This window comes from Notechis scutatus, chromosome 3 (assembly GCF_049901735.1).
Source record: "Notechis scutatus isolate UNSWTSFEM ecotype Mainland chromosome 3, rNotScu1.2, whole genome shotgun sequence".
NCBI classification, from domain to species: domain Eukaryota; kingdom Metazoa; phylum Chordata; class Lepidosauria; order Squamata; family Elapidae; genus Notechis; species Notechis scutatus.
In genome coordinates, this window is record NC_142011.1 from 33423390 (window position 1) to 33442690 (window position 19301).

The following is a 19301-nucleotide window of genomic DNA, read 5'->3' on the forward strand; positions in this document are numbered from 1 at the left end:
GTTAAGCAGAATAATATTATGTTACATATTTTTGCCAGCAAAAGTACATCAAATATTAGCTGAGATATGTAAAATTGGAAATGTAAAGAAATATAACACAGAATATAAATTTGAAGGAATAAACAGATTGTAAGAATTTCACAAGTAAGCAGCCTTGAACAGTTTAAAACTATTTCAATTTATTCCCTTTTCTAAGACTGTAGCTTTTTGAGATGAAAGTTATGCATCTCCAACAAAATATCCAGCACCTTCTTTAAATTTTAATTTCTAGATAAAGTTGGGAAAGAGAGATTAATTTTGTGGAATATGCTCATGATCTCTGTGATTTTTGTAATGTGCAATCAAGCACCACCTGTACTATTATAGTTTATTATATTTATTTATTATAAATAAAATGGAGATAAAATAAGACATTTGCACGCTATCTGAAAAAAAGGAATTGCTTTCATAGAAATGGTACTTGGATGCTGTGCCCTTTATAAATGGTTTTATATTTTATGAGTGTTTCTCCTGTAAGAATGGGGAAAGTGTTCATTTTCGAACAACATGAGATGCAATTCAAGGACATAAAACAGCTTTATAAAAATAATAAAGTCCTGATTATTTAACCTTATTTTTGTGCATAAGTAATCAAAGCACAGTTGTATCCTCTACTTTCCTTGTCTCTTAATAAACAATTCTGTATTCCTGCTATAGACTGGATAAATGTTAGTCTGTTCCTTCTGATTTATCTTCCTAAATTTCTTCATGTGAAAATAGCAGCTAGAGAAAGTCTAATGACATTTCTTCCCAAAAATGTTGTTTTATATTCCGTAATAAAGGCTGATGTGCTTGAGGCTTGAGGGTTGTTGTTTTTAAATTTTATTTTTTGTAAACTATTTCTCTTGAAGACATATTGCTTTCCTCTAAAGGGGTCAAGAAGAGAGATGGGCAGACATCTGATTTCTGCACTAAACATTTTCATTCCAACTAATCTTCAATATTTAAGATAGTTTGTTGATGAATTGAATAGGTGCTATCTATTGTGTTAATAGATCTTTATGCTTCTGTGGGCAAACATCCTTCAAACTGTGATCACCTACCTGATTTCCCACACACTAATTAAATCCAAGAGAAATTATTGTGACAAATTTTCTCCAATTGGGGAACAATAGCACCACTCTCCAACAGTTCCAATAATAATAATATATTATAAATCTCCACCACAAATGAGTGAAAAAATGTTCTCTAATATCCTGGGATTAAGAAGGAGAATTGAAGATTCTTACAGAAGATTGTTTTACAAAGCATGTTACAATATACCATTAATACATTATGCAAAATTTACTAGGGAACAAACAAAAGAATATCCCCTTCTACTTGGTCCTGAAACATTATCTCACTGACAAATAATTTTTCTTTTCAACCATAGTGAATCTGTTGTTCTACAACTTAGTAGTACTAATGTTTGCAATTAAATATCACCTGAGCTTTATCTTTTTAGGAGATGTATTGTCTGTTCTGTGTCCTGGTTCAAAGACAGGTAGAAAAATCAATGGCTATTAAATTAACATCCATCATCTGTCCTCTGGGATCAGTCTGGTTATACTAGGATGCAATTGTGCAGTCATTCTTCATGTGATAAGGCAGCCAAACAATGCTTCATCCTTAAGCTCTCAAGTGCTATACACAAAGTCAGAAGCAGGTTGTCCAGTTATCAACATATCCCTGTATCTTTCCAGAGCTCACACACCAACTATAGAAAGGAACTTTTTTCTATTGCAAGAAAAATCAACCCACATTTGCAAAATTGTTGCAAGAAAATGGCTTTGCGATCTAGCAGCACACACAAGACCTTAGATTTTGAATTTTTTTAACCTCAGAATTCCAGGTAGAAGAAACTTTGGAGTTCAATAACTCCAGTGTATTACGCTTTTATTAAACAGCGCCATTTGAAGAACCCAGCAAACGTGTTTTCTCTGTCCTTCCCTGTGGAACAGCATTCCCTCAAGTGGCTTTGACTCTGCTGACCTTTAGGAAGATCCAGGACACTTGGCTCTTCCCTTAGGCATTGGCCTTGAACGTTGCATGAGCCATCAATATATAATTAATATACCTGAGATAAATTTTGATCACAGCCTGTTTATATGTTTTCTTGTACTGTTTTTTTTTTAAAAAAAAAGATTTTTATTTTTATTTGATTATTTTTAATGTTATTATGCACTTGGTGAGTGGTCAGTCATACAAATTAAAGATAACAACCAAACCTAGGTTGTTTCAGTGGGATTTGATGAGGATCATTGTTGATAAATCCAGTTTTCCTTTATAGACAGCTATTTTTTGTACAGGTGAGCTGGTGCCCTTCAGAGGCAGAAAGGACAGAATGTGATCGTTATACCGTTACTGGTAAATACTGTATCCTTTGTATAGGAGCTCATGTTGGCCTGTGTAGTGTTCCCTCCTTCTGTTTTTCTTCCTCAGCAAAAGCCCTGTAAGGTAGGTGGAGTTGAAATAGAATGGCTGATCCAAAGTCATCCAGTGAGCTTCATATAGCATCTTAACCACTACACCATAGTGCAACAAAGCAAAAATGGTGTCCTTTCAAAGAAGATGAGTGAAGATTAAATAAAATAATAAAAGTATCTTGATAAAGCAAAACACAGCCATTTCAAAGATAGATGTATATATAATATACTGTCCCAAAACAAATGGAAAGAGCTTAGCAAGATTATGCCTTGTCATTTGGTAACCATCGAGGGGGAGACAGAGGCAGGGTTCCCTCACAAAGTAATCATGTATCTTCCAGAGGATTCCAATAGAGCTCTGTGTGGCTCATAACCCACGTATATGAATAACAGAAGCCTAGATGAAGAACTTTGCCCATGACAGTTCTCTATATAGTCGAGGATCCTGATTTTCCAGTCTCTGTCCTCAGGATGCTTATCATTGCTGACACTCAGTCTTCCTTCTTGTGAAAGAACAAAATGCGGAACAGTATTCATACTTCTTAAATATAAGTATTCTGTCAGAATCAATTAAATAGCTGCTATAACTGGTCTGATAAGAATTAGTTGACTGTGTTTTTTTAACTTTACTATTTTCTGTCATTATATACTAACTCAAATTAAGTTCACATTCCCACTGCAATTCAGAAACCTCAATTCATAGGAACCTTCAACACATACCTAAAAGAAACCAGTAACTAAATCATTGTTTTAGAAAGGGTCTTGAGTCTTCTACTGATTTCCATTTCCCAGAGTGTGTCAAAAGCTATTCTGTCAGAGTAATGTTCATATAAATATGAATGTCAAGGAAGACACACACACCCTACTGGTCCATAGAATCTTCTAGACCCTGCTCCCCTTCCTGTTTTATTTTGAAGGATTCTGGGAAGGGTTCTGGGTCAGACTTCCAATTTCTGTAGTAATTCTGAACAGAATAGTAAAGTCTCACTACTGCTTCTTGTGACTTTTGACTGCACCTTATAATGCATCCATCTTTTAGAGAAAGAATATTAACAATTATTCTGTTGGAATCAATTAACTAAGAGGAATGTAAATCAATTAACTAAGAGTTAATTGATTTACAAAGAGGAGTGCTAACTACTAATACTATATCACCACAAATATATTGATAAACTCACAAAGGGACTATTTAATGGTCCCTTTCTTTGAGCATAGCTGCTCTACTTCCATTATACATTGAATTACAACTTATGGAACCACATTTCAGCCTATTGTATTCTATGAACCCACCATGGTTTTATAGTTCAATATCTTGGGCAAACCCAGGGAATTCAGATAATTAATAAGTTAGGGCTATCCACAGGTACACATCCTTCTTATAGAATAAGTTTTTTGCTTATATAACTAGAGTATCAACAGTACCTGGCATTATTATTTCAGTGGAGCATGGATTTCATATGTCAGACTGCTTCCTTATCTGGTGATTTAGCTAATTCCTTTGCAACTCCTCTTTTGAGCCTTTATTAGCATTATGTTTGCATTAATCTACATATTTCTTTCTTTAAATCCCTGGTTTCTGACTCTACAGCCTAATAAAGTTAGGGCACAGATGCTCACAGTTGGGAGAGGGAGGAAACCAAAGTAAAGAAAGTCTTACTGATTCTGTGTTGTGAACTTGACACTTATCTCTCACTCTACAAATCTTGTTATGTCCTTTGAATAACAAATAAACCAAGCCTTCACCTGAGAGTATAGGGAGCTGCTCCCTTCTTTCTCTCAGCATAACATTAGAGCAAAATGTCAATTCAGAGATGATGGGGGAAATATTTGGCATGTTTAATAAGCAACACATGTCACAGTGCTTATCAATCTGGGTTACTGATTCATGGTGAAGGCAAATAACTCTAGAAACTGGGTAGTGTACTGCCATTAAACCTTGGCACTAACTGAAGCATTAGATAAACAGAATCTTGAATTCAAATTCTCAACACAGAAGGAGTTGGTGAGATTATGTATATCTAGCAACAGAATTGAGATCTGAGAGTCAGTTTGATAGAATAGAATAGAATAACAGAGTTGGAAGGGACCTTGGAGGTCTTCTAGTCTAACCTCCTGCCTAGGCAGGAAACCCTACCCCACTTCAGACAAATGGTCATCCAACATCTTTTTAAAAACTTCCAGTGTTGGAGCATTCACAACTTCTGGAGGCAAGTTGTTCCACTGATTAATTGTTCTAACTAATGGTTGAGGTGCCAGCCATGAAACCAGGATGCTGTGAATTCTAGGCTTCCCTTAGGTAAGAAAGTCAGCTAGGGGACTTTGGGTCAATCACTGTCTCTCTCAGCCTGACCCATTTCACTGTTGTTGTGGGTAAACTAGAGGCAGGAGTATTAGATAGGTTGTCCCCTTGAGTCAGGCAGACAGACAGATACATAGAGACATAGAGACAGACAGACTCACTGACTGACTGACTGACTGACATTAAAATCTAGTAATAATAACAACAGACTTGGCTTTTAGATTTATAATTAGAGGTTAGTGGATCATTGTCAATCATCATCACCGCTACCATTCAGAATAAAAAAAGTATTTCATATGCAAATTTATACATACAGATGCATGTATAGAAAAAGGGAATATGAAAGTTTCCAACTCAAACAGAAACAAGATTAGGTAGGTGGACATAAACTGCATCACACGATCATGGATATTTTCAACCTACATGTTTCATGTTGCCATAAACCATGTTTCATGTGCCATAAAGCACAGCCATCCCTAGATAGATACGCTCCAACAACATTCAACCACTAATTTAAATCTGACTATGTAATTTTCTGTATTCAGTTTGGTATGAATTTTTGTACATTGCTGACTTGACTTGCTTCTCTACATACAAAACCTCAATGATAAAATAACATTTCATACAAATAACAAGATATTTTAAAGATGACTCTTTCACCAAGAGGTGAAGTTCTCATTTATTGCATATTTGGGAATCACGTGAACAATGTATTATGATATACTGGAAATACAATTACAACAGTCTGCATTAAGAGCCTTAACTTTCTAAAGATTAGAAGCTGAAAATACATGTTAAGAGTACCATTATCAAACATGAATTTTGATCTTTTTAAATGTTCTCTGATTACTGGATGCTGCAGTTTCAGTGGATTGATCACATTGATATCATCAGGCCACCCTACAAAAGAAAAGTCATAGCTACATGTGCAATTTTGTGGCATACCATGTTTCAGCCTAATGACATACATGGAAATTTGATTAATAGAAGGAAGTATGACATACATAATATACAATCACTTCCTCCTCTTAGAAATATGTCATATCTGCAACACCAAAATGGCTATTTTTGTGTCAGTGGAGGATAGATGTATACATCTGTGCTTACCTCAGAAAGGGCAATATTGAGTTCTGTCCACTTGATGTTTAGAACAGAAGGCAATACAATCCCTCTGTGAAGCATTCCTAAAAGATAAAATACTCAGTTTTCAGAATTAACTGGGTTTTACTTTGTTGACCAGTTCTAAATATGTTTAAAATTATATTGAAATCGTCCAGATGATTGGGGATGTTAAACCAAATTAGGATGAGCCATATGTATTATCTTAAATTGAAACTTATATAAATCTCCTGGTTTTATTTTTATTTATTTATTTATATTGGGAAGGCATACAGTATGAAATAATTCCTGGCAGCCTTAGCAGTCAATTCAGCAACATCTGGAGGACAATCAGATGTTTTATTACTTCCTTAAAAGCTAATATACAGAGAAAGAGTGTGTTTTTCCTATCTGGTTAGAGCTTCTATGTTGCAAGCATTTTCTATTTATTTATTTAGTTTTTAAACAGCCAAATAGCTGACAGAACCTGGGCAATTACAATAATACACCAAAATATACAATTTGAATAAGAACACATAGACATAAAATGAAGTCATTATATAAAACTAAGCAGCTGCAAGGACATCATTGCAAAACTAAAACAATATGAATTAAAATGCAATTGAAATACAATTAAAAGCCAGTTAGAAGTTGTGGGTGGGGGAGGAGAAAAATCTTCACATAATACCAAAATGCTGCTAGTGTGCTTGAACCTCTTTGGGAGAAGAGTTTCCAACTCAAACAGATCATTAAATGATCTTAAACTCCAGGTAGGTACACACTGAAGAAGCTGCTACTTCAGGTAGCCTGGTCCTAAACCATTTTAGGCCTATGAAAGCCAAACACTCAATTATTAATTGAGTCTGAAAATAGATTAGATAGCAAAGAAGTTTGCAGACCATTCTAAATTGCTTTTTTTTTCTATCCTGCTTCCAGACTGTATCACATATATACTTCTATATGTTTTAAAAAATAAATAGGAAGGAAGATAAAAAGAACTCCAACCCAGCCAAATTTGCATTACTTATGTGTGACAATATTGTGGCCTTGTGCCATCTTCTTAATTGGAAACGATACTCTAACTTTCCTTTCCAGCTCCAGTGTGGAAGATCATAAGAAAAACCATGATAATCAGATTAAAATCTTATCCAGTCTGAGAATTCTGTCCACAGTGACTAATCAAGTGGTCCATCCATGCAGCCTCAAATCCATTCCTTTTCCCAGCTATTTCTGTTAAGAGATACTACTGCTGAAATTGAAGGTAATGTAATATATATGTTAATATTTGGATTTTGTAAGCCTCCCAGAATCTAATGGAGTGGGTAGCCATAATAAATTTGATATATTAAATTAATATATAAATTTGAAAACTTTATCTTTAACAAATGTTTTAGTCTGTGTCTAAAGTTCTAAAAAAAATTAAAGCAATCTGGTTCCCTTATGTTTGGATCAACTCCCATCAGCCATAAAGAATTAATTCAGCTTCTAAGCAGCCTCCCTATTTTAGACCTTTATTATTTCCTACATCATTAAGTTCTACAACTACTTACCCATGTAGTTTCCTACTTCTGACTAATTTACTGACTTCTTGTAGCTCTACTACAACAACTCCCCTGACATTTATCTACTGTTAAAACTCTCATTGTTATGCCCTTTAACTGGTGAAATGGTGCTTCATAGGGAAGCACTTTTTGAACCGAGGTACCTCAAGTGAGCTAACTTACAGAATGAGTCCAAAATCCAGCACTCATGACTCCTGAGGGAATGAAAATTGGATATGTTGTGGCTGCTTCAGAGCTACTGGTTGCTGCTACACAGTTAAGCTACTTATGTGGTCACTTAGCCATCATCTTCTGTGACCCATGCGACACCTTTTGCATGCACCTTTCCCAAACCACAAGGCCTATCTTCATTCCTTGAATTGCACAGAACGTCATGCACAACGCCGTGCACCCTCCCTGATCCATACCGTCTTCCATGTACCATCCCCGACCAGTGTGGCAACTCTGATGCACTCCACATATTCTTTATCTGCACCCCTGTGTATCTCCTTACTCCCTAAGCAGTCACTTATCTGCCTGCTGGCTTTGGACTGGTTTCCCCACTGACTTTCTCCCTCCAAGCTTCCCACAAGCAAGTAAATGGGGAAGTCATCAGGAATTGGAGGGAGGGAGAGAGGGTGCTCCCTGCCAGATTTCCACAATGGGGAAACCATCAGAAATTCAGAAGTCGCTCCCACTCCCACTGCTTTTTTGCCCATCTGTGGCCCTTCTGTTTCCCCGATTTGCTAAGAAAATATCTCTGAAATGATGACCCAGCAGGTCATGGGTTATCCCACTGTAAATAATGCTATTGATCCTCTGGACTTTGTGGCAGCTATTTTAACCCTGGTATGCAGGTCTTGGCGTGTTCGGGTCTTTTCCCGTGTAAGATTGAGAGCATCTTGGCAACATTTCGACAAGGTCCCACTCGTCATCTTCAGGCTGGTGCTTTTGGCTTCATGCTTGTGCAAGCAAAGCGTGATCGGAGCTGCTGTCTCCCTATAAATACTGGCGGGGAGGTTGGCTGTGTTGTCATTTTTTGATTGGTTGAAGGAGTTGATGTTTGCAGATTGGCTGGCTTTTTCGTAAGAACATGTGTGGCTGAGGTATTGGCTGTGTGTCTATCAGCCTCCTGTGTTGTAACAACCTGGGTAATGGGCTGTGTGATGTCCTTCTGAGTTCTATTGTTTTGACATCCTGGGTCTTGTGCTATAATTATCAACCAATCAAGAAATGACAACACAGCCAACCTCCCCACCAGTATATATAGGGAGACAGCAGCTCCGATCACACTTTGCTCGCACAAGCACAAAGCCGAAAGCACCAGCCTGAAGATGGCGAGTGGGACCTCATCAAAACGTTGCCAAGATGCTCTCAATCTTACATAGGAAAAGACCCAAACACACCAAGACCTGCATACCTGTACCCATGAAAATCTACGAAAACAAACTGTAAAAGTCTGACTCACAGACGGACACAATACAGAAGCCTGATGATGGCAGATGAGATTCTGCTGAAACGTTGCTACAACTTTAAAAGAACAACTACAATGACGTGGGAAAATACCCGAACCAAGCCAAATACCATACATGTAAGTACCCGCGAAAACTTAAGAAAACATATACATACATACATATATATATATATATATATATATATATATATATATATATATATATATATATATATATATATATATATATATATATGGTGTTCGGCTTGGTTCGGTATTTTCCCACGTCATTGTAGTTGTTCTTTAAAGTTGTAGCAACGTTTCAGCAGAATCTCATCTGCCATCATCAGGCTTCTGTATTGTGTCCGTCTGTGAGTCAGACTTTTACAGTGGTTTCAGATTTGAATTTGGGGCAGCCTATTGCTGTGCCAGAATGGTTTTTTCTTCATCCTGATTGGTTGGGAGTCTTGGTCTGTGTTTATTGGTCTCGGAGTTTGCTGTGTTCTGCTTGATTGGTGTCTCTAATATCTTCTGTCTGTTTTTTGGCTCTTTTTGTATCTTGATTGGCTGGCAGCATTGTGTTGCTTTATAGGAGGCCTTTAGTGCAGCTTGGCTTCGGGTAAATGGACGGCTATCATTAGTTAGGAAGCTGGGTTTCATCTGGGTGCCTGGTTGGGATGTGTTTGAGCTGGAGGTATCAGGGGGGGATCTGTTTGTGCCCAGGTGTTTGCCTGGCTTGTGGTGTGGAGATTTTTTTGTTTGTGAGTGCAGGCTTCCAAATGATTGACAGCCTGGTGGAATCATCTCTTCTATTCATGCTTTCTGGTCTTTTTCAATCTCTATGGCTTCTCTGATGATTCTGTGATTAGGGTTTTCTATAGTGGCCAGGGTTTTGGTGCCATTGAAGTTGATGCTATGACCTGTGGCTTCCATGTGTTGGACTAGTGAGGAAGTGTGTTCCAGCTTTTTGACTGCATTTTTGTGTTCATCCAGGCGGGTGCTTATTCTTCTATTGGTCTGTCCAATGTATGTGGCGGGCATGATGCACAGGGGACTTCGTATATGCCTTGGTTTTCCAGGTCAATTTTATCTTTGGGGTTGCTAAGGATGGCTGCTATTTTTCTGTCTGTTTTGAAGGCAGTCCTGATGTGATGTCTGTGTAGTACCTTACTAATTTTGTCTGTAGTACCTCTTATGTAGGGCAGGACAGCTGTTCCATAGGTCTGTTCATCTTCTGGGTCTCTATTATGTTTCAGTGTGTTTTTGTGGATCAAGCTGGTGATTTTGCTTTTGTGGAAGCCGTTGGCTGTCAGTACTTTAGTCAGGGTGCATAGTTCAGTCTTAATGTGTGTCTTGTCTGCCAGGCGTTTGGTTCTGGTAATTAGTGTTTTAGCCACGGAGTTTATCTGTGCTGGGTGGTGGTGGGATTGGGCGTTGAGGTAGCGGTTGGTGTGGGTTTTCTTCTGGTATATGGTGTGTCCTAGTGTGCCATCTGTTTTTTGTAGATTAGTACATCTAGGAATGGTAGTTGTTTGTTTGTTTCTGTTTCCATGGTGAACTTGATTTTGGGGTGTGCGCTGTTTAGGTGTGTTAGGAAATTGTTTAGGTTTTCTTGTCCATGGGGCCAAATCACGAATGTGTCATCGATGTATCTTAACCATAGTTTGGGTTTGAGGATGGCATTGGCCAGGGCTCTGGATTCGAATTCTTCCATGAACAGGTTTGCAATGACAGGTGACAGTGGTGATCCCATGGGAGCTCCTTCTATTTGTTTGTATCTTTGTCCTTTGTATATGAAATATGTGTTGGTTAAGCAGTGTTCTGTTAGTTCCATGAGGTGTTTAGCTGGTTGGTATTTATTTTTGATGATTTCAAGGGTCTCTTTTATCGGGACTTGAGTGAATAGTGAAACCACGTCAAAACTTACAAGCAGATCTTCTTGCTCCACGTGTAGATCTTTGATCATTTCCAAGAAGTGGTATGAGTTTTTTACATGAGAAGCTGCTGTTTCAGCATGGGGCTGTAGCTCTTTTGCTAGGTGTTTAGCTAGGTTTTGTAGTGGTGCTCCTCTGGAGCTGACTATGGGTCTGAGAGGTATGCCTTCTTTGTGTATTTTTGGGAGGCCGTATAGTTTGGGGCATCTGGAAGATTTCTCTCTGGGTATGATCGCGTGTTGGATCTCTTTGCTTATGTGGCTGGTTATAATTTTCTTCTTGGTTAATTTTTCCAGATATGTGGTTGGGTCTGTGTTTATGGGTTTGTATGTGGAGTCTTGGAGTAGGTCTGTCAATTTTGTTTCGTAGTCTTTTCTGTCCATTACTACAGTGGCATTCCCTTTGTCTGCTGGGAGGATGATTATGCTGCTATCTCTTTTCAGGGTTTGTAGTGCTTTGATTTCATTTTTCTGTAAGTTGCTTTTTGGTGGTTTGCTTGTGCATAAGATGTTGGTAACTTGGTGTCTTATTTTATCAGCTTCATCTGTATTTAATTTAGTTAGGCTGGATTCTACTGCACATATGATGGATTCTGTGGGGATTTTTTGGGGTGCTATAGCATAATTGAATCCTTTGGTTAGGACATCTGTTTCTGTTTTGGTGAGTTCTCTGTTGGAAACGTTGTGCACTAATTGTTTCAGGTGTTGTTGTGAGTTGTTGGGGTTTTCTTGTCATGTTCTAATTTCTTTAGTTTTTTCAATAATTTTTCTTGTTTGTAAATGCCTTCAGAATCAGCTCTCCAAGTTGTAAGTTGTTTTATCTTGTCCCAAAGTAGAGGGTGGATTTTGCTGCTCAGTTCCAGGTGTAGTGCTAGCAAATCTTTGTTTAACTGATCTAATCGAATCTCTTATTGTGGAGCTCGTTCCTTAGTAAAGCCATTTCAGTTCTTTTCAGGATACGTTTAGTGGCTGCTGTGCTTTGATGAAATGTTAATTTGAAGCAGGTTGGTGTAGTATTGTTGTCTCTGCAGCTGCGTAGGAATTGGAGGTCACATAGTATTCCTGCTCTTTTAATTTCCAGTTTCTCGTAGGTTTTGATCTGGCTGTTTATTTCCTCCCCGTAGAGGTTTGATATTTGTTTTCTTAAGTTTTCGCGGGTACTTACATGTATGGTGTTCGGCTTGGTTCGGGTATTTTCCCACGTCATTGTAGTTGTTCTTTTAAAGTTGTAGCAACGTTTCAGCAGAATCTCATCTGCCATCATCAGGCTTCTGTATTGTGTCCGTCTGTGAGTCAGACTTTTACAGTGGTTTCAGATTTGAATTTGGGGCAGCCTATTGCTGTGCCAGAATGGTTTTTTCTTCATCCTGATTGGTTGGGAGTCTTGGTCTGTGTTTATTGGTCTCGGAGTTTGCTGTGTTCTGCTTGATTGGTGTCTCTAATATCTTCTGTCTGTTTTTTGGCTCTTTTTGTATCTTGATTGGCTGGCAGCATTGTGTTGCTTTATAGGAGGCCTTTAGTGCAGCTTGGCTTCGGGTAAATGGACGGCTATCATTAGTTAGGAAAACTTAAGAAAACTTAAGAAAACTTAAGAAAACTTAAGAAAACTTAAGAAAACAAATATCAAACCTCTACGGGGAGGAAATAAACAGCCAGATCAAAACCTACGAGAAACTGGAAATTAAAAGAGCAGGAATACTATGTGACCTCCAATTCCTACGCAGCTGCAGAGACAACAATACTACACCAACCTGCTTCAAATTAACATTTCATCAAAGCACAGCAGCCACTAAACGTATCCTGAAAAGAACTGAAATGGCTTTACTAAGGAACGAGCTCCACAATAAGAGATTCCGATTAGATCAGTTAAACAAAGATTTGCTAGCACTACACCTGGAACTGAGCAGCAAAATCCACCCTCTACTTTGGGACAAGATAAAACAACTTACAACTTGGAGAGCTGATTCTGAAGGCATTTACAAACAAGAAAAAATTATTGAAAAAACTAAAGAAATTAGAACATGACAAGAAAACCCCCAACAACTCACAACAACACCTGAAACAATTAGTGCACAACGTTTCCAACAGAGAACTCACCAAAACAGAAACAGATGTCCTAACCAAAGGATTCAATTATGCTATAGCACCCCAAAAAATCCCCACAGAATCCATCATATGTGCAGTAGAATCCAGCCTAACTAAATTAAATACAGATGAAGCTGATAAAATAAGACACCAAGTTACCAACATCTTATGCACAAGCAAACCACCAAAAAAGCAACTTACAGAAAAATGAAATCAAAGCACTACAAACCCTGAAAAGAGATAGCAGCATAATCATCCTCCCAGCAGACAAAGGGAATGCCACTGTAGTAATGGACAGAAAAGACTACGAAACAAAATTGACAGACCTACTCCAAGACTCCACATACAAACCCATAAACACAGACCCAACCACATATCTGGAAAAATTAACCAAGAAGAAAATTATAACCAGCCACATAAGCAAAGAGATCCAACACGCGATCATACCCAGAGAGAAATCTTCCAGATGCCCCAAACTATACGGCCTCCCAAAAATACACAAAGAAGGCATACCTCTCAGACCCATAGTCAGCTCCAGAGGAGCACCACTACAAAACCTAGCTAAACACCTAGCAAAAGAGCTACAGCCCCATGCTGAAACAGCAGCTTCTCATGTAAAAACTCATACCACTTCTTGGAAATGATCAAAGATCTACACGTGGAGCAAGAAGATCTGCTTGTAAGTTTTGACGTGGTTTCACTATTCACTCAAGTCCCGATAAAAGAGACCCTTGAAATCATCAAAAATAAATACCAACCAGCTAAACACCTCATGGAACTAACAGAACACTGCTTAACCAACACATATTTCATATACAAAGGACAAAGATACAAACAAATAGAAGGAGCTCCCATGGGATCACCACTGTCACCTGTCATTGCAAACCTGTTCATGGAAGAATTCGAATCCAGAGCCCTGGCCAATGCCATCCTCAAACCCAAACTATGGTTAAGATACATCGATGACACATTCGTGATTTGGCCCCATGGACAAGAAAACCTAAACAATTTCCTAACACACCTAAACAGCGCACACCCCAAAATCAAGTTCACCATGGAAACAGAAACAAACAAACAACTACCATTCCTAGATGTACTAATCTACAAAAACAGATGGCACACTAGGACACACCATATACCAGAAGAAAACCCACACCAACCGCTACCTCAACGCCCAATCCCACCACCACCCAGCACAGATAAACTCCGTGGCTAAAACACTAATTACCAGAACCAAACGCCTGGCAGACAAGACACACATTAAGACTGAACTATGCACCCTGACTAAAGTACTGACAGCCAACGGCTTCCACAAAAGCAAAATCACCAGCTTGATCCACAAAAACACACTGAAACATAATAGAGACCCAGAAGATGAACAGACCTATGGAACAGCTGTCCTGCCCTACATAAGAGGTACTACAGACAAAATTAGTAAGGTACTACACAGACATCACATCAGGACTGCCTTCAAAACAGACAGAAAAATAGCAGCCATCCTTAGCAACCCCAAAGATAAAATTGACCTGGAAAACCAAGGCATATACGAAGTCCCCTGTGCATCATGCCCGGCCACATACATTGGACAGACCAATAGAAGAATAAGCACCCGCCTGGATGAACACAAAAATGCAGTCAAAAAGCTGGAACACACTTCCTCACTAGTCCAACACATGGAAGCCACAGGTCATAGCATCAACTTCAATGGCACCAAAAACCCTGGCCACTATAGAAAACCCTAATCACAGAATCATCAGAGAAGCCATAGAGATTGAAAAAGACCAGAAAGCATGAATAGAAGAGATGATTCCACCAGGCTGTCAATCATTTGGAAGCCTGCACTCACAAACAAAAAAATCTCCACACCACAAGCCAGGCAAACACCTGGGCACAAACAGATCCCCCCTGATACCTCCAGCTCAAACACATCCCAACCAGGCACCCAGATGAAACCCAGCTTCCTAACTAATGATAGCCGTCCATTTACCCGAAGCCAAGCTGCACTAAAGGCCTCCTATAAAGCAACACAATGCTGCCAGCCAATCAAGATACAAAAAGAGCCAAAAAACAGACAGAAGATATTAGAGACACCAATCAAGCAGAACACAGCAAACTCCGAGACCAATAAACACAGACCAAGACTCCCAACCAATCAGGATGAAGAAAAACCATTCTGGCACAGCAATAGGCTGCCCCAAATTCAAATCTGAAACCACTGTAAAAGTCTGACTCACAGACGGACACAATACAGAAGCCTGATGATGGCAGATGAGATTCTGCTGAAACGTTGCTACAACTTTAAAAGAACAACTACAATGACGTGGGAAAATACCCGAACCAAGCCGAACACCATACATGTAAGTACCATGAAAACTTAAGAAAAAAAATATATATATATATATATATATATATATATATATATATATATATATATATATATATATATATATATATATATATATATATATATATATATATATATTAGCACTGTGTCTTGCAGTGGATACAACTTTAGTCACATACTCACTGTTATAAATGAATAAAACTACTGAAAGCAAGAATAGATTTATGGATGGACATTGCAGACAGACACATACAGGCAAATACTAGGAGATTATGGATTTTGCTTTACTAGGATAGTTTAAGAAGAAGCTGAGCAACTTTCTATCAGAGATCTTGCATTTGTGGTTGGTAATACACTGAGGAAGAAGAGGTTGTGCACCTCTAAGTTCTCTTCAACTTTATAATCTGATGTTGATTAATTCATGTTCCTCTCAACAAGGAAGGAGGCATGTCTATGGAAATTTTCAATCATCCAGGTCATAGTTATTCCAAATGTGTTTTCAAAAGGCAAACTGGACTTTCTTGGTTGTTTTCCTTAAACCCCCAAGTGGCCTCAATGACTGTCAGAGTGCTAACAACCAGATGACTATTAAGGAATATACATAAATTCTTCCATTTCCCATCATTCAGTCAGAACTGAAAAAGTTTCTTGGATAAGAAGCTTCTTGGATGAGAAGCAAAGCATTTTCAAGGGGAAAAAAACCAAGGAAGTAGTTTTGAAAAGCATCTTTGGGACAAGGAAGAAGAGCTGAAAGAGGAAATCTCCCTATATTCCCAAATAAGATTAAGGAATGCTTGAATTAACTCCCATTGATTCTGAATAGCAAGCCATATTTATTATTTGTAATATTTACCATTGCCAGCTATTGACAATATCTTATTATTCCAAAAGATGTTTTCTTGATATTAATAGGAAAACCAGGAGAAATATCCATACCTGTTTTGTGACAAAGTAATGAATAATTTACCATTAGAAGCTGAAAGCCTTGCTTGGAACGTTGTGCTCTACAATGAAAAAAAAGGGGGAATCATTTCACAGTTTGGAATGCTGTGTTTTTAATGATGGCATTAGTTTTGTGGTGCATCTTATGGTAAGACATTATCAGGAAAGAAAATCTACAATTCACTGCCACTATTGGCTATAACCCCAAATATATGTTTATTAATATGTATGAGTATTTGTACACCCATGTGTCAAAGATGAGTGTTAGAAAATTAATTAAGGTAAACAAAATTCATTCAAAAGTCAACACTAAGTTTGGTAAATAAATGCCATATCAATTTTAAACATGATGTGGTCATAACAACTTAGTAGCTAATATTGTTTGAAGTAGGATCATTCAAGACAAAAGCTCCAGAAAAATAATAAATCTTGTTACTAAATAATTGCAGTGGACCCAGTAATGAACTTAGTGTCAAAGTAATGTGGTGAGGGTTTCACAAGTAAGTGGGTCATTGGTAGAGATCTTGACTGATAGAAAACAAGAACTGTGTACTTACAACTTCCAAGTGTACAACAGGCTGACCATGTTGTACAAGGACCTCAGTGAAAAGACCTTGTTTAATGTTCTGACTACCCATAGAAACAAGTGTGAATGTTGAGCCTCTTGTCTGTATTACCAGAGACTGTGGAGCTGGAAAACGCTCAGATATCTGAAAACAAAACATGAGTTTGCTTATATAAAGGATTTGTAATTCACCGGAATAATAAATCTATTGCATTTCTTGCAACTAGTGAGATACAAGTTTTATTTTGTGCACCCAGTGTCCTTTATAAAGTACGGGTTTGTGTAATGTAAATAAATAAATTCTGGTCTACTACTTTGTATTCTATAGATTCCATCATTTTTAGAGAGATTATATAAAAAGACATTACCTCAAGACTTGACCATAAATAAGAAAGAATTACAATAGGTTTAGAATCACATTACAATCCCATTGGCTCTGGTAAACCAATCATATTTTGCAATAGTGAATTGCTTGCATTATCATAATTGTACACCATGTCATTATACCAGTGTTTTGAAGGCTTTGTAATGGCTGTATGAATTTGTCTTTGAGAATTAATTTCTTCATTCCACCTCTCTACAATTAAGCAAATTATTGGATTATATTGCTTCCTTTTATCTGTAAGAACAGGATCAGGTTTATATTTTTTCAGAAACATATAATAAACCTAAAAAAATATCATGGAATAAAGTTTCCAGTGCAATAGTTGTTTGGGCTGACAAAAGAACTGTGATTATGAATAATTCATATTCAACAGAATTCAAACCTGACAAGTGAATTTTCAGACATGCAACACGTTAATGCAAATTCAAACACGTCAGTGCACATAAAAAGGTAATAATTTAAAATGAATATGTAGTAACAGCCAGTGGACCATGATAGCTTTATTTTCTTATAAGTAAACAAAACTCAGTTTAGAGATGTTGGAGTTGGAGCCAAAGAAGTTCAACTTTCCAATCTTAGGAAGATCTTTAAGCCCCATCCAATTCACTGGAATTTAACTACTAAATGTAAAAATACACTATTGCATACTCAATATAAAACAATTGATTTAGACTGCATAAAACAATGGCCCAAAAAGGAAATATACTGACCTTAGGAATTACATTTGTTAATGCAGTTGTCATGAGCCGTTTCTCCTGTCAAGAAGTATTGATAAGTGAATTAAATTTGAACATCTGTCACTGGCTTAATTTCTGAAATACTTTAATGGATTTGCCCAAAGTCAGTTTCTCTTTCAGCTGCTGTTGATTTTAATACTCAGACAAATGGGAACAATAGATCCAAAAGTGAGGTAAGAGGAGTATTGAACACAGCACAACCTGATCCAAAACCCATGTGTCTGCCATCTTTTCTAGAGGGGCCAAATTGATATCTTAAGAAAAATCACTAGTAATACAATATATGAAATTCTTTCCTACATCTAGTTCATAACAGTTAGTATATTTACTGATCCTGAAACACACAATTGTAAGAACTATTGAATCCCTAATCTTGTGTCTTTGAACAACACAGAAGCTCAATGGCAGTTGCAATCATGACCTCACCCCTGCTTCTTTGTTAAGGGTGGCACTGCTTCCACCAGTCATAGCAGCAATCCCATAGCTGATAAAATTCTTGCTTAAGACCATGTGCAGGTAAGTTCCAGAATGTGGCATCACAAGGAATGGTGTGGTTGTGGGTGGTCTTCCTGGTAGAGAAACCTTGAATGTTGCCTGATGAGAATTACATGAAAATACAGAAGTATTCATTAATCTTTAAAGGCAGAATCAGTGGTGCTACCCTCTCCTAATAATTTTAATTGAGTCTGTAGACAGTTTTGATAAAAGTTAAACCTTTCTTCCCCATCTTTTGGCTTTTAACACTGAAAAGCTCAGCTTACCTCCTTTCCTTTTAGTCGTTTTGAGATTAATAAGCTTGTAGACCAGTGGTTCCCAAAGTGGACGGTACCGCCTGTTCCATACTAGCAGGCTTGTAGGCCTGCATTCCTATTGGTCCGGAAAAGCCGGGCCGTGATTGGACAATTAAAGCAATCCTGATTGGTTGGTATACGGGCTGCCGCGATTGGGTAAAACCAAGTGCGGCAAGCCCAAAAGCATGTCATAGGCTGCCTAGCCGCAGCCAGCTCTATAAAAAGAGCTGCTGCAGCTAGGATTTTTGTCTCAGTATCTGATTTCCTAATAAAGAGCTGTTGTCACTACTTCGAGTCTCGTCTCTCCTTGGGACACACTGCCCAGACTTAACACTGGCGACGAGGGTGGGATACTGAGACAACAGAGCTGACTAGCACGTGGCAGACAGCGCATAGACGACCAGCAAGATGGCCAGCAGCGCCATGCCACCCGCACCATTCAATCCGGCCAGCGAGGACTGGGAGTCCTACATTGATCGTTTCCAAATGTTCTTGGAATCAAACAACCTGAAGGATGCCACCAGCAGCAAGAAGCGAGCGGTCTTTCTAACACACTGCGGACCCGCCGTTTTTAAAATGGCCAAGGCACTCGCGAAGCCCGCAGACATCAAGACAATGGATTGGGATACCCTAGCTCCCATCCTCCAGAACCACTATGCCCCGGCAGTGCCGACCCTCATCCGT

General features: G+C 38.2%; 1 protein-coding gene across 1 annotated transcript; it reads right to left on the reverse strand.

Annotated features, from left to right (window-relative positions):
• Positions 1-5619: 5619 nt before the first annotated feature.
• LOC148131133 (uncharacterized) lies at positions 5620-18363 on the reverse strand. Its single transcript, XM_087959047.1, has 7 exons — positions 18253-18363; positions 17800-17844; positions 16697-16849; positions 16134-16201; positions 7825-8027; positions 5851-5927; positions 5620-5643 (listed from the first exon to the last, which is right to left on the reverse strand). The coding sequence occupies exons 1-7, from the start codon at positions 18361-18363 to the stop codon at positions 5620-5622; spliced, it is 681 nt and encodes a 226-aa protein (XP_087815173.1).
• Positions 18364-19301: the final 938 nt, after the last annotated feature.